This window comes from Chaetura pelagica, unplaced genomic scaffold, assembly GCF_000747805.2.
Source record: "Chaetura pelagica isolate M959 unplaced genomic scaffold, ChaPel_1.0 scaffold55, whole genome shotgun sequence".
In the NCBI taxonomy this organism is placed as follows: Eukaryota; Metazoa; Chordata; class Aves; order Apodiformes; family Apodidae; genus Chaetura; species Chaetura pelagica.
Window position 1 is genome coordinate 3,307,023 of NW_009953571.1, and position 22,524 is coordinate 3,329,546.

Here is a 22,524-nt window from a genome sequence, read left to right on the forward strand (position 1 = left end):
TCTTTCCCTTTTCATTATCATTTCCTTTCCTTTGAAGATAGCTTTGGCATTGTTGTGAAAAGAAGGTGGAGATATAATTCTACCAGCAATTATTTGTTAGATAATGCTAGGGCCTATTCATTCCTTTAAAAAGAGGCCTGGACAGTCTTTGGGTCTGTGCTAGAATACCAGTGTATGGTGGGTGGCTCCATCTCTCTGTTCCAGGTACTTTCTCCAACCTGTGTTCTCCAATTTTAGAGCCTGCTGTACTTGTAGATGGAGTGGAAGAGACACACTCAAGAAATCTCACAGTGGCCCTCTGGGTATTGTTGGGGAAAGGAAAATCAACCTGCAAACACTGCAGAGTCCTTGGAGGATGGTGTTTCTTGATTTGTAATGTCACAGATTTTGTGTTCTGCAAGGTAATTCTTGCTTTGCCTTCACCTTATCTCATTTATGTCCCTGCAGCTCCACGGGAGTGTGAGGAAGATGAGTTCTCATGTCAGAATGGATACTGCATCCGCAGCCTCTGGCACTGTGATGGTGACAATGACTGTGGCGACAACAGTGATGAGCAGTGTGGTGAGTAAGGTGGTCCTATGAATATTGCCCTGTTAGAGCTTTAAAAGGGGTTGCTCAGACTTCAACCTGTGCAGTTCTAGGATCCCCTAAGCATACAAATGCTTGCAGCTGAGTTCTCTGGGCTGGGTTTGTGGGATATTCCATTCCCCAGGCTGGCTGCTTGGGATGTCAGGCTGTGTGGCTTACCTGCCAGGCAAAAAAATCACTTGGGACCTGTTATTCCTTGACATGCCATTGTGAAGTCTGGTGGATTTCTTTAGAATCCAGCACTCTGTGTCAGTTAAATGACCAATGATGGTTTTACTCAGGCAGTGCATGGCCTGGGTGTGTATGGTTTAATGAGCAACCTTGTTTGTGGGCAACCTAGGAGCTTCAGAAGGATGGTGCTGTTGTTTCCTGGGTTCTTTGAGAAAAGCCAAGGCTTTGTCTGCATTGCTGTCTCTGCAGATATGAGGAAGTGCTCAGAGAAGGAGTTTCGTTGCAGTGATGGCAGCTGCATAGCTGAGCACTGGTTCTGCGATGGTGACACAGACTGCAAAGATGGCTCAGATGAGGAGAACTGCCGTAAGTGTTCTCCTTGCTTTGTAACCACAGGAAATAGCACTCTGGACCTGCTGCTGTCCTGGGGCTCAGCATGTTTTCTGAAGCAGAGATCAAAAACAAGTTAGTGCTGCCTGTACTGGCAGCTGTGCTGCTTTCTGTTGCCTACCCCAGAGGGCACAAGAGAATGGTCTATCTCTGGTGTTACGTCACAGGCAATACTACATTTCTACCTGGCTGCTTCTCTGTTCCTTCCCATGGCAGTGTGACCTTGAATCAGAGCAGGAGGGTTAAGCTTTACTGAGTACAGCTCTATATAAAACTCTAGGAGTTGGAGGGCAAGGAGGATGGGGAGAAAGCTATTCCCTTCTTTTTCCTCTTGTCTGATTCCTGCCTGCAATTTTGGGACAGGGGGCTCTGCCCACTGGCAGCATCCTCAGGGATTGCACATCCCCAGCTGGCACACTGTGGGGGCTCCCTGCCTGACCAGCCTTTCTCACTCAGATGCTTTATGCAGCATTTTGTCCGAAAAGTGACTAGTGGGGAAGGGGGGCAGTGAGAACCCACAACAGTTGCTTTCTCTGCCACCTTCACAGGTTGCAGCAAGTGGGACAGGGGGTCTATTATGTACCTTTCTAACCCTCACAGCTCCTCTTCTGTCTCTGTGAGCACTGTCAGTGTCTGTGGAAGTTGCAGTGGCCCCTTCCCCCACCCTGTTCTCAAAGGCATTTTGCAGAATTTGCTCTAGATAGCAGGAAACTTCAAAAGGCTCTGGGAGGGGGATCAGGGCCGCCAGCTCCTGAAGGGCAGGGGGAGTGGATGCATGGGGGAGTTGTCTTTTATCTCTCCAGATAATGAGAGTTGGCAGGGAGCCACGGGCTGCAAACATTTCTAAGCCAGGGAAGGGCTCTAAGAGGAAGTCAGTCTCTCTCTCCTTTCACCCTTTCCCTTTCTCACTCCCTTGCCTATCGCTTCCCTGCAGGCAGTGAATAGGCCCTTGGGAAGGAGGGGACGTGTTTCAACCTTGCTTCCTGTGGGAGTGGGGAGACACCCAAAACTGGTGCCCCTGCTTCTCTGAGCTGGAATTCTTCAGTCCTGACTGGCACTTGCCTTTACATGGCATTTTAAGTAACTCACTAAGAAGCTCAGTTTGGCTACCTCCCTTTCTCTTATCTTCCTTTGTGTTCTTGTCATCTTTTCCTTATCTCCAACCCTTCTTGTTATTCATCTAGGACAAGGTGGAACTACACTGTTCTTTTTTGTGTGTTTGGTCTTTTTGCATGTGTGTTTCTTTTGGAGGAGTGTGTGTTATAATTGATGCTATATATGAATTTAAGTCACTGACTTAATTTTCTCCTCAAGGAGACCCAAATACTCCTTTCACGCTCCTTTGGTGAGGCACGTTAGGACACATTTTAGTATTCAGCCACTGGATACTCACTGAACTAAAGGTGTGTGCCCACTGCTTCAGGTTGGAAAGGCAGGAGTAGTTCACTTGCCAGACTGTCAGTCTTTCTTTTCCTTTTTGTTTAATGGATTTATTTTCAGACCTCCTCAGTTGGAGGACGCATACGTCTGAAACATGCAGTTCATTCTCTGGACAGTATGAGAAGAGGTGTCAGATTCTGTTGAGTGGGATGCAAAATATTTTCCATTACTTCCCACATGGTGTGCTGTTGAACAGAGAACAGTGGGCAAACCCTTGGCTATCAGTTTGTTTGCCTTTGCCCAGGGTCATCTGTCTGGCAGTGCTCCTTACTGATAAGGCATGATTTGTTTTGGGGACAACTTGGAGGAAAGGGAGGGGAAATCCTCGAAGGTCAGGTGCAGCCCTGGGCACCTTGCTGCTTGCCTGCTTCCTTTGGTCTTCAAGTATTTATTTTTATTAATGTTTTAAAGGAATCATTCTATACTTTAACCTTGCCATTTGGTATGCTTCAATCCTTAATCCCAAAGGATATCTCTATTTTTCTATCTTTTTTTTGGAGCTACCTTTTTCAGGTTTAATAAATAAATCAAACACTTTCTGGAGGGTACTAAGACAGTGTCTCAAACGTAAGACAGAAGGTGACGCCCTTGGATCCTTTTTATTTCTTTACCATCAACCCTTCGTTCTTTATATTAGTTTCATCCTCTAACACTTAATGGCCCTTGAAAAGTTTGTGTTTACAGACTAGCATTCTATGTAATTAAAAAAAATATGAACATTTCTTTTTGGTGCATTGTCTGCATGGGTGTCTTTCTACATAGGTTTAACCTGCCCCTCAGTGAAGCACAGACAGCGTTCAGGTTCCCTTCAGTACTACAAGTTACGCAGAGATATGCAGTGATGGCTAGTAATTTCCAACACCTTTCCATTGAATACTTGCTAGTCTGCCATTAGACTGGGAAGGTTGTATCTCAACCAGATTGTGTTTTGTTACCTCAGGCATTTTTTTTCTTTGATTCCCTTGTTAGCATCAGATGTTCCAGCTGCCACCTGCAGCTTGGAGGAGTTCCAGTGTGCGTATGGACGCTGCATCTTGGACATCTACCACTGTGATGGTGATGATGACTGCGGGGACTGGTCTGATGAGTCTGACTGCTGTAAGTTAGTGCAGGATGATATACTGGGCCAAGCATCTGAGTTACAACCCTAAATGGATCTTACTGGCTGGAGAGGAGTTCCAGTGTAGACAGCAATCTAACTGTTTACACATAAGCTGGCTCTTTCATTTTACTTTATTTTTTATTTTTTCTACTCAGGAAAGTGAGCATAGTGATGGGAACTATGTAGTCAACACAGTTCTATTTATGGGAATTAAAGCAGTTTCCAGGAGGAGTCTATTCAGGACCAATTTCCACAGTAGTAGAGTGTAAGGGTTGTGCTGAGGGGCTTTGGGAAAGTTGCATTGGTCTGAGTTGGCTCTTTATGTTCTTGACCATCTCTGCAGCGTCTCACCAGCCTTGTCGCTCTGGAGAGTTCATGTGCAACAGTGGCTTGTGCATTAATGCTGGCTGGAGGTGTGATGGAGACTTCGACTGTGATGACCAGTCAGATGAGAGGAACTGCAGTGAGTGCTGGGAACTGGTGGAAGTGTTCAGTTTCTGTGGATGTAAAAGAGTGTTTTGGCTGTTAACTTTGGAATTGGATCTCTTCTGGTCCTTCTTGCTCATCTAATGTTCTTTTTTTGGTCCCTCAGCTACATCTATGTGCACAGCTGACCAGTTCCGCTGTAAATCAGGACGCTGTGTCCGTCTGTCCTGGCGCTGTGATGGGGAAGATGACTGCTCTGACAACAGTGATGAGGAGAGCTGTGAGAACACAGGTTAGGCCTGCTGTCTTGCCACTTATAGCTAACGTTTCCATCCTGAAGGTAATGGGTAGTGAAGTCCCTTTTGGATTGCTTCACAGAGTTCAGCCTTGAGTTTCCATTGTTTCCCAAGATAGGTGTTGAAAATGAGTGGAATGCACCTCATTCAAAAGAAAGAAGCAGCAATATGTTTTCTTGAGGTAAAGATAATGATTTGTCAAAGTTCAATACATTTGATGGAAATTAACAAAATATAACAGTAGTTTACCAGGGTTAAGTAAGTTCCATGGCTAAGTTCACCTTATTGATTACAGTATGGAAAAAAACACACAAAGGAAAATTGAGTTGGACTTGAGTTAAAAGGATTCCCACAGAGACTGGAGACACAGAAGGGTAAGGAAGATCCTCCCATTGAGTCATGATGTTCAGAGTGGACCCCTTGCTTTCTAAACCCCTGATAGAGCTTAGGTGCTGCTAGGTCTAACCTTAGTCTTGGGCTTGGACAATGGTTTGTGTCTAATGGAATTATCTGTACAAAGTTTATAACAATTGGTATTTGATAGCTCCATGAATTAGTAGTGTTTCATTAGTTATTAGTTCAGCATGCTGTCAGTCACTTACCAAAGATCTGCCATTGGTAAAAGGTGTCTCTGCCTCAAGGAACAGCCTTGAGAAGTGTCCCAGCTTAAGGTGAGATTGCTGCCATGCAGCCACTTTGTCTAGCAGGGAGAGCTCAAAGAAGGCTTACTCAGGCTGTCATATATATGGAACAAAGGGGTTGGCTCATAGTCAAGTTACATGTGATGGGAAAGGTATGCCTGAGGCTCCTTGCACTCACATCTTTCTTTCTTCCCTGATAAATGAGTCTTGGAAAAGCTACCTGCTATTCATGCATCATTCACATGATTGGTGTTCCAAGCTCACATGCATCAATGACTGCTGCTTTGTGAGTTTCAGAGGAATTCTTTGTCCCATCTATGGCTCAGGCCTTTATCTCCTTTGGAACCTGTACCAAACTAGCCTTAGTTTGGTTAAGGGGTCAAGTGCATCTGTCACAATAGACTAGATGCTTGCAAACAGGTGCAGGTCTGGTGTGCTTAAACCAATTTACATTATGGTGTTTTCTGGTCAAATATCAGATCCGTGTATCTTCCTGTCCTGTCCGTAGTCTATGAATTACCACAGAGCTCTGAGATTATTCCATTCAGATTTGGAAACATTAACAGTGTGCAAAGTTGCCTTCTAGATAGCTTTCATGTTGCCTTATGAAATTGCCAAGCAATTCTAGCAGGCAGTGGAATCAAAAAGGGCATTTTGTGGAAAGGAAGGATAAAGTCTTTGTTTTAGAGGTTAAGGGTGTCATCTTCCCCCTTAGGAATTTGCTCAGGAGTCTGTCTCTAGTACACATTTTGCATCTAGCCATTCTTTTATATAATAGTGGTTATGGAGAAGAGGAGAGTTTCAACAGACCCCAGTGGTATGGTAGGATTTAAGGAATGTCTAGAATCTTCTCTTTTCCTTAAATCCTTCAGAGTGTCTGTAGGCCTAGTTGAAGAATAGTGTGTACTGGCCCATGAGTTCATCCCAGTGAGTGGAGCCCAGCTGTGCACACTGACCTTTCTGGATAAGTGTATTTTAAATAATGGGTTTAGGGATGACGAATGGGATTTGTGAAACTGCACCCCTTGTCTAGGCCTGTTGAGGAAGGGAGAGTGGGTGTTCTACAAGGACAGCTGAGCTCAGAAGACCTGGAAAGACACACTTTGTAGCCAAATTGACAGCAGCTGTTCTAGACTGGTCAGCTGTCACAACCACCAGTGGGCAGGAAATGGTGGTGATCCTGGAAAAGCAATTGTACTTAAAGAGAAGCCAGTAACTCTGTTTCCTCATCCCAATAATAAAGTTATTTAGAGGCATTGAAAGAACAGTTGCCACCCAGAAGCCAAGTAAAACTTCCAGAACCACTGAAATTCAACCTCTTCAACTCAAACCAAACCCAAGGTGATTGAGAACAGCTGTTGCCACTGTAAGGTTAATTGTGCAGTTCTGCATTAGGTTGATGGTGATAGTCAGCAGGTAAAAATCAACTTGGAGCTTCCAAGAATGTGTAGTTGCTTATCTAAGCAAAATAGAGTGCTGTCTCAACGTCTGCAGCATGAGTTAAAATACGCTGTCACCTCTTGGATTTAGAGCAGAATTATATTTTTATTGGCCATAGAGGAAAGATTCCTAGAATACTAGGAGATCAGCTGATGTAAGGATCCTTGATATGACAAATGCAGTCCAAGTTTCAGAATCCTTAATATAAAGCATTCCTGGGCTCTGAAAAATAGATCTGCATGTGATTTGGTTTTAGATTCCCAGTTAATGTGTCTGCTAGTTCTTATTTGTACTTGTTGTTAATCTCCCAACTACCCTTTTCCATGCTGCTTACAGGCAGTTAGCCAATCTAATTGTTTCTTTGCTCATAGCTGTATTGTCCTGTTGTCTCCCTAAGATTATCAGAGGGTGATGATTTGGAAACCGCCAAGTCAGCTTAAGAGGTTCAAGAAACAAAAGGCGACTGGACAGTGCAGATATTGCTGAAGAAACAATCAGATTGGCAAAATCCCTACAATTAGTATTACTTTACTTAAAAGAATTCTGTAGACTCTCCCTGCCAACAGCAGAAGTTGAAGCGTGTAGCTTGTGTGAAATCCTGTTGCCTGAGGTCAGATTTCAAGGATGCATGTAAATCTTACTCGGGTCTGTCACAGTGCAGTTAGGTCTGGACAGGACGCTCATTCCTAGGCAAGTTTAAGATCCATAGCTGTGCTGGAGTGACATATCAGATGATTAAAATGAAGAACCTATTCCTCTCATCTACATGCTGAATAGGATTCTGGAATCTGGAACGAAAGGGAACTAAGCCAGGACCTTCCAGGCATTCTGAGAGAAACTAAATAGCTGAACTTCCCAATAAAGCAACATTGGACTCAGTCTGCAGGAGAGTTCACAGGCCTCCTAATCAGCATGAAGATATGTGGAACACTAAGAAGTGCAAGATGAGCTGATTTCAGTGAAAGAGGAAGTAATGGATTTGTACTTGTATGTGAAGTTTGTAACCAATCTTAGAAAATGTGCTGCATCCTTCTCTTCACCGTGACTGTTGTTTCATCAGTGTGCTGTGATGTGCTTACTCACCCCTTCTTCTATTGCAGGGACTCCTCAGTGTGCCCCAGACCAGTTCCTGTGTGGGAACGGGCGTTGTATTGGCCAGAGGAAGCTGTGCAATGGAGCAAATGATTGCGGGGATGGCAGCGATGAGAGCCCACATCAAAACTGCCGTAAGTCCTCCAAGTTCAGCCTTAAACATAAAAGAAGGCCCAGTGATGTGTGGGAGTTTATCTGGAGCTGCTGAAGGATGTGACTAAGGAAGAAAGCCTGGGCAGTGATAATGGGTGAGAGCTGAAAACTGAGGAAAAAGGCCTTGGTGGTTTTGCCAATTATATGCTGCAGACAAGGAATAATAGGGAGCAGATTATGATCTCAGGTATCAAAGTTTGTCTGCAGAGATAGTGAATCCTAAAAGCATATTATTCTGCTCTTTGTTGTCTTCTTTACTTGTGGCCTGCAGGGTAGAGTTCTGATGGTAAAGAAGCAGCTTCCAGCACAGCCTGTGTCCTCCCCTTCTTGCTCAGCCTGTTCTGATGGGCGACGGCTGCCTAACAGCTGAGGACACAAGCAGCTGCCTTGTGGTTTCAGCTCAGTTATCTTCACGTGTTCCTTTTGCAGGTCCACGAACAGGGGAGGAGAACTGCAGTGTCAACAATGGTGGCTGTGCTCAGAAGTGCCAGATGGTACGAGGGATGGTGCAGTGCACCTGCCATACAGGTTACAGGCTCCTGGAAGATGGCCGATCATGCCAAGGTGGGTTTTTGGAGCAGTAGCCTCCTCCCTGCTGCTTTGACGTGCTTGAAGTTGATGGCTAAGGTAGGGTGCAAATAGGAGCATGAAAGCAGATGGGAAGCTATCAGGGAGATTGCCTGGCTTGCAGGTGATATAATGGTAACTTTCTCTGCTTCCCTTTGTGTGTACCATGCAGACGTGAATGAATGTGCTGAAGAAGGTTACTGCAGCCAAGGCTGTACCAACAGTGAAGGTGGCTTCCAGTGCTGGTGTGAGCAAGGCTACGAGCTGCGACCTGACAAGCGTAGCTGCAAAGCTCTGGGTAAAAAGGAGTTCTGCCTTATTCTGGTGTGTGTGTGCTCATCCATTTCTCATGATTTTGTCTCCAGTGCTTCACTGGCAGCATTATGCTGTTCACTAAGCCAATATGTGAGGAAGTACCTGTATTTGTATGAGAGATGCCCAGGTTGTTGGTGAATACCTGTGAAAATTCTGTGTGATTTTGACCTTGGAGAGATATTTCACTATTTCCCTGCTACCAGGACAGCTCTTGCTTTCTTTTCCTAGTTCCCTGTAATTTCTGGTGACCCAGACTCTGGGACAAAAACAGCTGCCTGCCTCTATCTCTGTTCAGGAAGTGTCTTAACCTTTCAAGTCAGTGAGGTTGTGTCTAACCTCCTTGTGGGTTGGCCCTTGATGCTGGGCACCAGTCCTGAATGCTGTGAGTGCCTGCTGTATGGACATCTGTTGGTTTTTAAGGGCATCTAGACACTTGTTCAATCTTAGTCCTCAACTCCTCTGATGTAGGAGTGGAGGAAATAGAAATTTGATGTGAAGAAAAAGGATTGAGTTATTTCCCCTGATAAAACCCTGAAAGGATATAGGTATTGCCTTTCTTTCTTGTTTGTTTGCTTTTTTTTCTTTCCTTTTTTTTTCTCTGCAGTGAAAGTACCCGTTGACTTTATATCTGGCTGAGGCAGATTTCACTGTGTTTTGTCTGTGGTAGCAGATGTGGTAGACCCTATGTATGTGTTTGACTAGGAGATGACTATAGGAAAAGGAAGCTATAGTCTAACTGCCAAGTGGCTGCCCAGTGGCATGGTTTCAGGGGTTTAGGTGAGGCAGGCGTAGATGGGATCTGGAACAATCGCTTTTTGCTGAGTGGATGTTTGCCAAAAGGTTTTAGACTTTCTCACCTTTGAGCTAGGACTGTGTATGGAGGATGTGAAAACATCTCTCTGAACTGTTTTGCACTTGGGAGTTGATTTCTTGCTCCCAGTACTGCAAAACTATGTTCTGGGACTTGGTGCAAAGGGAGAGTACAGTCAAAGTCCTCTAATGCTGTCTTCCTATGTATACACAGGCCCAGAGCCAGTGCTGCTCTTTGCCAATCGAATTGATATCCGACAAGTGTTGCCTCATCGCTCGGAGTATACGCTGCTCCTCAACAACCTGGAAAATGCCATTGCCCTTGACTTCCACCACAGCAAGGAGCTGGTGTTTTGGTCTGATGTCACTCTCGATCGCATCATGAGGGCCAATCTGAATGGCAGCAATGTGGAAGAGGTGGTTTCTACAGGGCTGGAGAGTCCAGGTGCGTCATCACCAAGAATGCAAAAGCCTGGGGGCTGACCATGGTGTGAGAATAGGGGTGGGTGAGTGGAGAAGAGTAAGTACCTGGCAGTCAAGATAGAGTGCATCTCCCTGAGCAAGGGGGATGGGTTGGATGGAATGGGTGTGAGATCAATGTCCCCCTTGAACTTGGCTGATGGGGAAAGAGACAGGGGGACTGAACTGGGCCTCTTGTGAGGCAGGGAGGGAAAAGGAACCATTTTTCTCAGCAGATCCTGCTCCTGGGTTGATTCTGTGCTTCATTCTTCCCTGGAGACAGGTGGACTTGCTATTGACTGGATCCATGACAAATTATACTGGACAGACTCTGGGACATCTCGAATTGAAGTAGCAAACTTGGATGGCACTCACAGGAAAGTGCTTTTGTGGCAGAATCTGGAGAAGCCTCGAGCAATTGCCCTACATCCTATGGAGGGGTGAGTGAAAACATAGGACCCCAGTGAGCCCTCCATGCAACTGCTTCAAGGCAAACATTGAAAACTCCATCCTTGGTCACAAAGGCTGCCTCTGGGTTCAAGCCTTCACTTGGTACTGCCAATATGGGGACCCTGGCAATGCTGGGAGCTTTCAGAGCCTTAATCTTCCTGTTCTGGGTGCTTCAGGTTTCACCAGCCTGAATGTGCTGGTGAATGTGCTGTATGTAGGCTGTCACTTCCTTCATGGCTGTGACCCAATCTCATGCTCTAAGGCACAGGACCGATACTGTTTTGTCCTGATAGGGTGTGGTGCTGGGAGGATTAAGTGGGACACAAGTTTCCTAGCTTTTCTCTTCCTCCTTTGTCCAGCACTATCTACTGGACTGACTGGGGCAACACTCCCCGTATTGAGTATTCCAACATGGATGGCTCTAATCGGCGCATCATTGCGGATACACACCTCTTCTGGCCCAATGGACTGACCATTGACTATGCAGGACATCGAATGTACTGGGTGGATGCCAAACATCATGTCATTGAGAGGGCTGACCTTGATGGGCAGAACAGGAAAGCTGTTATTAGCCAAGGTAAGTAACAGGGCTACACACAGGGAGCGCTCTCTGCAATAAATGGAGTAGCACAGTGCTACTCTGAGTTTCAGAGCCACTGGCTCTGCTTCTGTTCTTGTCTCCTCTCATGATGAATTCTGCTGGCTGTGAGAGATGGGGTTTGCTACTCAGTCTTCAGTGGACAAGAAAAAGCAATTGTCTGTTACATTAGTGCAAAGTGGATTTCAGCAGTTTGACTGTGGCAAGGTCCAAGGGGCAACAGGCAGAGCTTTCCGTTTTCTCCCTGCTAGCCTGGGTTCTGTTGTTGCTGATTATATCCCTGTATTGGATGTATATTGCAGGCCTCCCACATCCATTTGCTATCACTGTGTTTGAGGACAGTTTGTACTGGACAGACTGGCACACCAAGAGCATCAACAGTGCCAACAAATTCACAGGCAAGAACCAGGAGATCATCCGCAATAAACTCCACTTCCCTATGGACATCCACACACTGCATCCTCAGCGCCAGCCAGCAGGTAACTGCAGAGAGGGTAGAACCCATTTGAGCCGCTAGAAGACCTTCTGCCACCCACCACGCTGTGAAGCAGGGAGATGACAAGCCTGAAGCCAGCATACTGACACATCTAATCCCTCCATCCAGAGCAGTTCAGTTGAGGTCCCGCAGCCCTGTAACCTGGTGTTTGGTGTTACCGCAGCTCCCCCTGCTGCCTTTTCCGTAGGAAATGCTTGAGGCTTATTTAGGCAAAGAGCTTTTCGGGAGGGGGGAAAAATTCTTAGTGGGCACTAATAATGACACCTTCCTTATATCTTTTCAATTGCCATAATCTGCTCTAGAAGTGGATTGAGTTAAATGTTTAATTTTAAATTAAGCCCTACAAATGGAGTAAGTGCTTTAGTTTGTACATTTCCTTATTCTCAATCAACTTCAGGGTAGACAAGTTATCTTATCCATGTGAGTCTTGACACCTCAGCTGGTATTTTTTCTCTTTCCTTTACTCTTTGCTTTATGCGTGGTTGTTTTTGTCTTTGGCTACTTGAGCAGGGAGAAACCGTTGTGGGGCCAACAATGGGGGCTGTACTCACCTCTGCCTGCCAAGCAGCAAGGATTACACCTGTGCCTGCCCCACTGGCTTCCGCAAGACCAGCAGCCATGCCTGTGCCCAGAGTAAGTGAGGTGGGACCACAGCCTGCATGCTCAGATGCTAAGTGGGTGGCAGAGGGTTGGTAATGGGAGTAAGCAGCAGCAGTTCCTTCCAAGGAGATGCAGCTGGATGGACCGAGTTAGTGTTATTAAGGGCCCTGCTAGAGGATGCTTCACTTTTTTGATGCATTCCACTGTTCTACATTCCTGTTGTGCTTGCTAGGCTTGATGGGTGGGAATACAGAGAAACTCCATCCTTGGGTCCTTATTTCAGGGTGGTGTTGGTTTCATGCTACCTGTCACAGCTGATTGTTTCTGTAAAACTCCCATAGGAGTTGAGTCAGTGAGTTCAGTCCTCTTAATTGCCACAGTTTCTCCGGGTTTGCAACCATGTAGAAGAACTAGGCCAACTGTCTCCTAGATTTTCAAGAGCTATTCTCAATTAGCTACTTGATTTGGAGGGAGGTCTGTGCCATTCTTTGAAGAATACGGTTGGCTTTGTTCCCCCAGCATAGGTTAGCTCCAGGAGACAACTCCCTACTACTCTGTTCCCCCTTGCCCACTCATCCCCCTCAGTGGTATTTTGCTACCAGTAAGGTCCTGGGCTATGACCTGCCAGTGAGAGATTATGTAAGTGGTTAAGGTTGGATATAGCAGGGAATTGTGTGTGTCTATCACTGTGTTGTTGAACTTAGAGAAATTAAAAGAAGACCTTTCGACCTTTGATCAGGTCTTGACAAGTTCCTGCTTTTTGCCCGAAGGATGGACATCCGTCGGATCAGCTTTGACACAGATGACCTGTCAGATGATGTCATCCCCCTTGCTGATGTCCGTAGTGCTGTGGCTCTGGACTGGGACTCAAAGGATGACTATGTCTACTGGACAGATGTTAGCACCGATTCAATCAGCCGAGCAAAATGGGATGGATCGAGCCAAGAGGTACAATGTTAACTATGTGTGGAGGTTGTCTAGCCAGGAGAATCCTTGAATGCCAGACTTGAAGCCACTGGGATACACTGGCCTTCTAAGGAGCTGCATTTCGTGCTGAACTTATTATTATTTTCCCTAGTTCTGGCACATAAGAGCCATGAGATCACTGAACACTGGATACACAAGTTAAGTGTATGTTCCTGCTTGTATGGAAAGCCTTGAATTGGGACACAAAGCTTGTTGATTTGGTAGCTGTGGTCAGTACATTTGTTGTAGCCCTAAAATCCAAAAGGAAAAAGTATTAAATCCTCTGTTATGTACTACAGTTGGAAGAAGAGCCACAGTCCTTTGAAATGCTTTTTGCACATATTCTTAGGCTAATGTTGCCATAAAAAAGGGGAACAGAGTTCAAGGTTTGTAGTTGCACTTTGAACAGAAACAATAAATAGATGTTTCTCCAGATGTAAGGCTTTTTTTGAAATTTAAACCCTAACTGTTCTCTCTTGTATGGTGTAGCTCAGCTTGAGCTTTTGCCTTTTGAAAGTTAATGCTGATTGTGAATGGATAGTGAATTGGACAAGTGCTTTCTCCCTAAGGTCTAATCTCACTAAGGTTTTTTCTTTTTGTTTAGGTTGTGGTGGACACCAGCTTGGAAAGTCCGGCTGGACTGGCAATTGATTGGGTCACCAACAAGCTATACTGGACTGATGCAGGTACTGGGATCCTCTGCTTTACCTAGGCTTCTCTCTTCCTTATTAGTCATGAAAACTGAAAAACAGCTGGGTAGCTGGGTAGTTCTATCTGTCTCGGTGTAAATTTGTCTGTTTCTGTCTAGCAAAAAATGGAGTTTCATTTCATGGTGCTTTGAGCCACATTTCTTACCTATCTTCCAGCTATGAACAGAGATGGATGGAGGGAAAGAATGCATTGTTGTATGGATGTTTTTAGCCTTAGCTCTTGGGATTCCAGAGGTCTTTGATCTCTTTCTTACTCTGTCTCTTGATTTTTGTAGGAACAGATCGGATAGAGGTCTCCAACACAGATGGGGCCATGAGAACTGTTCTAGTCTGGGAGAACCTAGACAGACCTAGAGATATTGTGGTGGACCCTGTTGGAGGGTGAGAGATTCTTTCTTCTAGCATGACATGACAATTCTTGTATTTCTAACAATATTTGGGTTCTTTGGTTTTGTGCGATTGTCTTTCTCTCTGGTGCCACTGTTCTACGTCCTGCCAAAGACTGAAATTAGAGACCTGATTTTGGATGCTAGTGGAACAAGATAAGCATGGATAATTACCTTTTGTGCTGTAGAGCTGGCAAGAGCTGGCAGGTGTTTTCATTTGTTTATCCTATAATAGCCACCGATAATGAGACCATCTAGATCTTCTCTATTTCTTAATTTCACATCTGTGTTAAGGTTGTATTCAAGCTCTCTGAACCAGAGTTCAGTGAGAAGGATCTTCTCGAGTCAATTACTGCTGATCTCCTACAGGCTGTGACATTAGTGGCACGTGTGTGAGAGATCAGCTGTGCCATGGAAAGCAAATCTGAGTAACAGAAAAAAAATGTTACAATAATGGATTTTGCTCTTGAATCCTAAGACTGGAGATAGAGTGGATTGGCTTGCTGGCCATTGCTTTAGGAGTGCTGAAGATCCTGAATAAGTGTGCTATACTTTCTTTGAGTAGATTACTGGAAGATCCATGCAGCAAAAGTATAAAGACCACTGGTGGAGACTGGTAAATAACTGGTTAAGTTTCAGGCTTTGAGCAATTGTCTTGAACTTTTTCTCCATGTTGTAATTAGGCCAGCTCATAAGCAGTAGAAGGTATACCAGTTGGAGTGTTATCTTAGGAACCCAATGCTGGACACAAGTACAGTATTAGTCTAATGCTGCTTTCTGCTGGGCCCTGAAGGCACCAGGCTGTCTTGCTCCTCTGTAACAGTGCCTGACCATAGTGGTAGTGCAGGAGTGCAGGCATTCACTTCTGTCTGGGCTTGTGTTCAGGTTCATGTACTGGACTGACTGGGGAGCTAGTCCAAAAATTGAGCGTGCTGGTATGGATGCCTCAAACCGCTTGGTGATCATTTCCTCCAACCTGACATGGCCTAATGGCTTGGCCATTGACTACGAGTCACAGCGGCTGTACTGGGCAGATGCAGGCATGAAGACCATCGAGTATGCCAGTCTGGATGGAAGCCACAGGAAGGTAAGGAAGCTGTCTTCAAGGAGGGAGTCAGGGAGCCTGAAGTGTAAATCCTAGAGTGCTGAATACACCTGCCTCTCTTTCCATTTGAAAGTGAAATATCCAAATCAAGACATGCTGAGCTACTTTCACTGGGAGAGAAGAGCTCCCTTTCCCTTCCAAATTGTCTGAGAGGGAACCTCCTTTTGAGGGCTAATGTTGCCCCGTCACTCTCCTTTTGCTGTGACTGTACATTATGATGTTGAGAGGGGGCAAGGAAAGCCTTCTTCTTTTAGTGACTTCTTAGTAATTTTTTGGGGGGGGTTGGGGGTAATCCAACCAGGTGCTGATTGGGAGCAATCTGCCTCACCCCTTTGGACTTACTCTTTATGGCGAGAGAATCTACTGGACAGACTGGCAGGCCAAAAGCATCCAGAGCGCAGATAGAAGGACTGGACAGGCTCGGGAAACACTGCAGGACAATCTGGAGAATCTTATGGATATTCATGTTTTCCACCGACACAGGCCACCAGGTACAGAGCTCGCCCCAACCACACTGAGCTGAGAGCTTGCTCAGGCTCTGGTATGTGGCACAGCTCTCCTGTAAGGAGCTGACCTGTCTGTCAGTCTTCAATGCCTTAAGTCTCTAGGTGGAATATGAGAGCATAAGAATAATTCTTGGCTTGGTGTTTAATAGCATTCTAGAATGCATTTCTACAGCCATTGCACCCCTTTTCTTTTGCCTGTGCTATTGTCTTAAGGATTTCTCATCCTCTTTCCTATAGTAAAAACAGCGTGTGAAGTTAACAACGGAGGCTGCAGTCACTTGTGCCTTTTGGCACCACTTCCCAAAGGTTACAGCTGTACCTGTCCCACTGGAATCAACCTGCAATCTGATGGCAAGACTTGCTCCCCTGGTGAGTCCTTTTTGTAGGGTCTGTGTTGCTGTTCTGTATCACAGCTACATTTTGCTCCTGCCTTGTTAGAAAACAAAGTTCACTTTTATATGGTTTTCTGCTTTACCCTTTAAAAAAAAACACTGTTTGATGCCTGTATCTTCAATTCGAGTGGGGATTACCCTGAAGAAACTTACTGATAATTGGATTGATGCAGAAGACATTTTTCTTGAAAATATGATGGGCAGCTAAACCACATTTTTTCCCATATTTTTGCCCTAATCTTGAGGTAGATTTAACTACAAGGTGCTATTTTCTTTAATAGGTCTGTACACATTCCTTTCATGAACCCTCTTTTTGAGGACTGTGCATGGCTTCAGGCCATGGTGCATCCACTTTTTCTCCTTAGCAGGAAAAAACTCCTAATTCCCATTTCCCACACATATTAGTAGAAGTAACTCTTCTATGAGTGTACTCCTTTTCAACTTGGATGTAAAGAAACATCCAGTAATGCTCATTTAAGCTTTTGCACTTGGCTTCCCCATAAGCCAAGATCTGCTTGAGGCTTCCCCTTTTCTACTGAAGTGTATGACACCTCCAGAATGTTCAAGAAATTATGCCTGCAGTTGATTGAACTTTTTCCTTGTTGATACCAGTGAATTTTCAACTCTCTGCAGGAATGACCAGCTTTCTGATCTTTGCCAGAAGGACTGACATCCGGATGGTCTCTCTGGATATTCCCTACTTTGCAGATGTTGTCGTCTCAGTCAATGTCACCATGAAGAACACCATTGCAATTGGAGTGGATCCTCATGAAGGTCTGAACTTCTCAGTGTAGCTGACTGTCTGTTTTAAAGGCAACAAGTGACTTTGTATTTAAATGTCTGAGTAAAGACCCAAGTGCAGATTTTACTGTAGGTTGTGAATTTGGGTGAGATGTTTTTTTTCTAGTATGTACTGCAAATACTCCTTTCCAATCAGGAAAGGAATGTCCTTATGGGAAAACCAAGAAGCTCAAGCTGCTGGAAAAAGCAGCCTGCTAAGTTTTGTGAGGTTCCTGTGCATTTTGGTTTTAAGAAAGCTTTCCTCCTTCTGACATCTTTTACAGCAGTAGAGATGAGACTTTGGCTGTTTGTGTATACTAAATATCTGATACTGTGCTGGATGTAAACCCACTGTTGTACAGTAAGGTCAATTATCTTATTGCTGTCCTCTAGGACATTTTCAGAAACCAAATGTGGGGCTCTGCACTACTACCTGATCATGTGTCACATATTCTCTGGCCTCATGTAAAGGTTAGAGTGCCAGTACTCCTACATATTTTGAGGAGGATTGGAACAAGATAATTTGTACTGTTTCATCTCTCTAGCTAAACAGTCTTGTGCTGCCGTTATTCCTGTGCAGTCAGATCTGTTTACAATAGTATAGCTGATAGTCAGAGACCTGGACCTGTTTTTAAAGGATTTTGCTGTTTGATTGTTGGGGTTGGTTTTGGTTTGATTTTGTTGGGGGATTTTTTAAAGTTTCTCTTTTTGCTTCCACCTAGGAAAGGTTTACTGGTCAGACAGCACCCTACGGAAAATCAGCCGGGCTGCCCTTGATGGCTCACAATTTGAGGACATCATCACTACAGGTAAGAGAGATTTTAGCCTGGGAGACTCTTTCCTCCATGCAGCATGAAAAAAGAGATTCTCTGATACCCTGGTAGAATAATCTTTAAATTTTCAGTGGAGGGGCAAGCAAAGCCTAAAAGCAAGGGCTGGTGAGGTGCGCAAGGGGAATACCACAAGTTCCTGACTAAGCTGGGAAGATGAACAGTGACCAATACACCTTTCTGTTTTCTTAGGTCTGATGACTACTGATGGGCTGGCTGTGGATGCTATTGGCAGGAAGATATATTGGACAGATACAGGAACAAACAGGATTGAAGTGGGCAACCTCGATGGCTCCATGAGGAAAGTCTTGGTCTGGCAGAACCTGGACAGCCCTCGGGCAATAGCTTTATACCATGAGATGGGGTTAGTGTTGTCAGGAGGCTATCTAGGGGTTAGAACAGGACTCCTGACCTCTGTTTGTGTAATACTTGTTGGCTTTTCCCCAGGTATATGTACTGGACAGACTGGGGTGAGAATGCCAAGCTGGAACGCTCTGGGATGGATGGCTCTGGACGTGTGGTGTTGATCAGCAACAACCTGGGCTGGCCTAATGGACTGGCAGTGGATAAGGCTGGGTCCCAGCTGCTCTGGGCCGATGCACACACTGAGGTTCAATTCTGTTCTTCAGCATTGCTTGTCATTGGGCTTTGGTAGCCTGGAGACTGTTTTAAAGCTGTTGAGCAAGCTCTCTAAAGAGCAAGGGGGACGTAAGCTTTTCTGAGAGTATGGGCCATGGGGAGGAGGGTGGACTTGAGTAAGGTGACTTGCTTATACTCTGTTTCCCACTTGATATGGTAATTGCTGGCAAGAGGATCGATGTTTTGAATATGAGGCTGATGTTTACTTCTCCCTTCAGCGGATTGAGGCTGCAGATCTCAATGGTGCTAACCGCCGCACCCTGCTGTCCCCGGTGCAACACCCCTATGGCCTCACTTTGCTGGACTCTTACATCTATTGGACTGACTGGCAAACTCGCAGCATTCACAGGGCTGACAAGGACACTGGTGCCAATGTCATCTTGGTGAGGGCAAACCTGCCTGGCCTCATGGACATTCAAGCTGTTGATAGGGCACGGCCCCTGGGTGAGTTGCTCGGCTGCCCTTCAGAGCTGCCATTAAGATGAATCCTTTGTGGTGAAGCATGAGTGATAGAGTGGCTTCTCAGCTTTTCTTCTTCACTCTTAACTCTTTTTGCACTTCTCTCTGTTTGCCCATCTCCCTAGGTCTGGTGTTTCTTTATTACTGCATACATTTTGACCCACTTGCTTCACTGGATTGCACTGACAACCTCATTCTCACACACAGCAGAGCCACTTTCTTCAGAGGTCTGAATGAGTCATGCCCTATTAGGCTTCACCAGAGTCTGCTGGCACTGGACAGTTTCCCTTTTTTAACTCCAAAAGGCACTAATTCCTCTTGAGCTACTTGCTGAAACCTTATTTCAAGCTTTAGTCATTTTTTCCCCAATCATTGCAGGCTTCATCTTCCTTTCTGCCACTTTGCTCTACAAAATCTCTGCTTCTTTAGTTGCTCTTAATACATCCTGCTCTCCAACTCTCCTGTGCCAGAATCGCATTCCTTATATTATGCTCTGGATATATGAGCTTCTCTTGCCTCCTTGCTCTTCACTGGGAGTTGTTGCTTTGTTTTGTTGAAATTTCCTCAATATGTACTTCTACAGAAAACTCTGTGCTTCCCCTGTGGGTACTAAGAGCAGAACATCAGACTTGACAGTAGAACTTTACAATGTAACTTAAAGCTAACCAAAACTCTAGCCATCATATCTCTGTTGTTTTCTTCCCAATCCCTGTGTCTGTCTTCTGGGCTTATCCCCTCCTAGTAAATATGTGCTGGTTGTTTGTGATTTTTCTTTTTCATGAAAAAAAAAAACAAACCACAAAGAAAGATATGACCCTAATATGTCAGGCACTTTTAGGAGGCTTCTCTGATGCCTTTGTTTACTTGCCACTGTGTGCAGCTAAGTTGAAACAGAAGCTTCTTTGTCAGCCTGGCCTCTGGTGCGTTGTCACGCTGCTTCCCCACAGGGTTGGCTCTTTCTGTCCACATTACTATTTGAAGCAATAAGAAAGCTAAACTGCAGTTGTGTGAATCTATCAGCATTTGGGTGTTGCTTTCTCCATAGGAAAACTATGATTAGTAAGGAATGCTGATCAAGATTTTGCTCTTAGTGCTTCTCCATATTCTGTGCCTTCCTGTTGTCCTTGCCCAACCATGCTTGTACCCACCACAAATCTTGGAGGGAAGGGAGGAAGTGTCTGTATGAAGGGCTGTAGATTCCCAGCAAGGTTGGGATGGTAAGGATGAACTCAGCTGCTAGCAAGTTGTGCATGTATGTAGCCTTTAAAATAAAGCTTTGGTCTGTGGGTTCACACTGATCCTCTATACTTTCCCTGTTTCTAAAGGCTTCAATAAATGTGGATTTCGTAATGGTGGCTGCTCCCACCTTTGCTTGCCTCACCCAACTGGCTTCTCCTGTGCCTGCCCCACTGGCATCCAGCTGAAGAGAGATGAGCAGACATGTGACTCTTCGCCAGAGACGTACCTTCTTTTCTCTAGCCGTGCTTCCATCCGCCGTATCTCGCTGGACACCAGTGACCACACAGATGTGCACATACCTGTCCCTGAGCTGAACAACGTCATTTCTCTAGACTATGATAGTGTGGATGGCAAGATTTACTACACAGATGTATTTCTTGATGTCATCAGGTGGGTGCCAGTCATCTGCTTGGCCAGGGCCCAGCTCATCAAACTGCTCGTGCAGGTTGTGTCACAGTGAGCTGTGGAGTGTGCCAGTAAGTCAGGGAGAGTGAGATGCTGGCAGTACACCACTGCTAAAACCTTATCTTTAGTGCACAGCATCATGTGTATCACTGAACTAAATGCTGAAGGTGTGTTTGACCTGCTGAAGATTGTGGGGAAAAAGTATTAAGGAGGCAGCAGTATGAAGGAGCTCTCTGGTTGATGGGAATCGCACATGAAGATGTGAAGGCTTTCTGGGATCTACCCATTCCTCACTGCCATTTGTCATTTATTTCCATCCAGACGGTCTGATCTGAATGGCAGCAACATGGAAACTGTTATTGGTCAGGGCCTGAAGACTACAGATGGCTTGGCAGTGGACTGGGTTGCCAGGAACCTCTACTGGACAGACACAGGACGCAATACCATAGAAGTAGCAAGACTGGATGGAAGCTCCAGGAAAGTGCTGATCAATAACAGTCTGGATGAGCCCCGAGCCATTGCTGTCTTTCCCAAGAAGGGGTAGGTGTGGGATATTGGTGGGGCAGGGAGAAGGGCTGTGCAGAGACAGATTGGAAGAGAAGGTTGTGGGAGGAAGAAGAGATGTGCCATGTGAATCTGTAGGTACCAGCAAGGCTGGGTCAAGTAAGAGATGTAATCAGGCAGACAGTGAATTTGAAGGTTGGGCAGATAGCTGGGAGAAGCAAGCTGCAGACCACATGATCTGTTTTGAACCTGAAAAATCTGGCAGTTTAATTCATAGCTAAAACTTTCATTGGACTAAACGAAATGTTCTTTTCTTCTCACACTTGCCTTTTATCTCTTCAGGTACCTCTTCTGGACAGATTGGGGTCACATTGCTAAAATTGAACGGGCAAACTTGGATGGTTCTGAACGTAAAATCCTGATTAATACTGACCTAGGATGGCCAAATGGACTGACTTTGGATTATGACACCAGGAGGTCAGTGAAAGGTTTCCTTATACTTGCATAGTGTTAATGGATGTAATGACTTTTTCTTTTTTATCCTTCTTAGCTTGGTTTATTGGAGTCACGTTGTGGGTTTAGGCTTGATTTTTATTTTATTTTTTGTCTGATCCATCTTGGCTTGTGAATGACTAGGCAGTAAAGAGGGATTGTATAGGTGGAAGCTCACCTTTTTCCCTGTTCCTCCAGGATATATTGGGTGGATGCACATCTTGATCGCATAGAGAGTTGTGATCTCAATGGGAAGCTACGGCAAGTGTTGGTCAGCCACGTGTCACATCCCTTTGCTCTGACACAGGTAAGAAGATTATCCTGCTGCCACTGTTCTCCCTGGTGTCTTGATGAGTTTGGAAAATGGAGCTTGGGGCAGAGAAGTATTATAGTCTGTGGAAATCAAGATGGCTGAGGCGAAAGCACTTAACTCTTCTGTGGAGCTAAGAAAACGAGTTTTTCTGAACTCCTGTGAGGTGTAGACAGTCAAAATTTTTATGATAAGAGGGAAAGGGCCTTTGTCTGGGGCCTTCTGCCACCAGGATGTGCTTTTTATGGGTATCTTCTGTCCATGTGGCTAAACATTCTAATGGATGTGATTTTTCTTCTCCCTGAGCAGCAGGATAGGTGGATATACTGGACTGACTGGCAAACCAAATCTATCCAGAGAGTGGACAAATACTCTGGGCGGAACAAAGAAACAGTTCTAGCTAATGTTGAAGGACTGATGGATATTATTGTGGTTTCCCCTCAGAGACAGACAGGTAAGTAGGAGGACTTTGAAATCTGGAGCTACTGTGCTACTGTAGATGTCAAGGAAGGTTGACATCCTTCCTTATACTCAAACTGTTAATGCCTCTTCCCTGGGCACATTCCTTGTCTGCCTGTGACATTTCAGTCAAGTACATCTTAACAGTGTTCTATTACAGCTTTGATTAACACATGTCACTTTCTGTGTTGCTGATCTGACACTTTGTTAAATCAGAATGTTGAGCTTTTTGTTTTTTAATCTTTACATCTGTGTTTACTGGTCTCCTGTCTAATGATTCTCAGTGCCTTCCTTTCACGACTGTGCTA

At 45.1% G+C, this 22,524-nt stretch overlaps 1 protein-coding gene across 1 annotated transcript in view; it reads left to right on the forward strand.

Moving 5' to 3' along the window:
• LRP4 (low density lipoprotein receptor-related protein 4) overlaps positions 1 to 22,524 on the forward strand; it is a 45,710-nt gene that overhangs the window by 17,186 nt on the left and 6,000 nt on the right. The window contains exons 4-32 of the mRNA XM_009999591.1: positions 448 to 561; positions 1,009 to 1,125; positions 3,559 to 3,687; positions 4,035 to 4,154; positions 4,284 to 4,409; positions 7,595 to 7,720; positions 8,169 to 8,303; positions 8,479 to 8,604; positions 9,646 to 9,876; positions 10,174 to 10,330; positions 10,700 to 10,917; positions 11,241 to 11,417; positions 11,945 to 12,067; positions 12,774 to 12,982; positions 13,605 to 13,686; positions 13,986 to 14,091; positions 14,982 to 15,183; positions 15,503 to 15,692; positions 15,945 to 16,076; positions 16,733 to 16,873; positions 17,602 to 17,688; positions 17,902 to 18,073; positions 18,157 to 18,319; positions 18,567 to 18,792; positions 20,133 to 20,436; positions 20,773 to 20,991; positions 21,298 to 21,432; positions 21,646 to 21,754; positions 22,067 to 22,211. Coding sequence (XP_009997893.1) covers positions 448 to 561; positions 1,009 to 1,125; positions 3,559 to 3,687; positions 4,035 to 4,154; positions 4,284 to 4,409; positions 7,595 to 7,720; positions 8,169 to 8,303; positions 8,479 to 8,604; positions 9,646 to 9,876; positions 10,174 to 10,330; positions 10,700 to 10,917; positions 11,241 to 11,417; positions 11,945 to 12,067; positions 12,774 to 12,982; positions 13,605 to 13,686; positions 13,986 to 14,091; positions 14,982 to 15,183; positions 15,503 to 15,692; positions 15,945 to 16,076; positions 16,733 to 16,873; positions 17,602 to 17,688; positions 17,902 to 18,073; positions 18,157 to 18,319; positions 18,567 to 18,792; positions 20,133 to 20,436; positions 20,773 to 20,991; positions 21,298 to 21,432; positions 21,646 to 21,754; positions 22,067 to 22,211 — 4,521 coding nt within the window. The remainder of the gene's footprint in view (positions 1 to 447; positions 562 to 1,008; positions 1,126 to 3,558; positions 3,688 to 4,034; positions 4,155 to 4,283; positions 4,410 to 7,594; positions 7,721 to 8,168; positions 8,304 to 8,478; positions 8,605 to 9,645; positions 9,877 to 10,173; positions 10,331 to 10,699; positions 10,918 to 11,240; positions 11,418 to 11,944; positions 12,068 to 12,773; positions 12,983 to 13,604; positions 13,687 to 13,985; positions 14,092 to 14,981; positions 15,184 to 15,502; positions 15,693 to 15,944; positions 16,077 to 16,732; positions 16,874 to 17,601; positions 17,689 to 17,901; positions 18,074 to 18,156; positions 18,320 to 18,566; positions 18,793 to 20,132; positions 20,437 to 20,772; positions 20,992 to 21,297; positions 21,433 to 21,645; positions 21,755 to 22,066; positions 22,212 to 22,524) is intronic.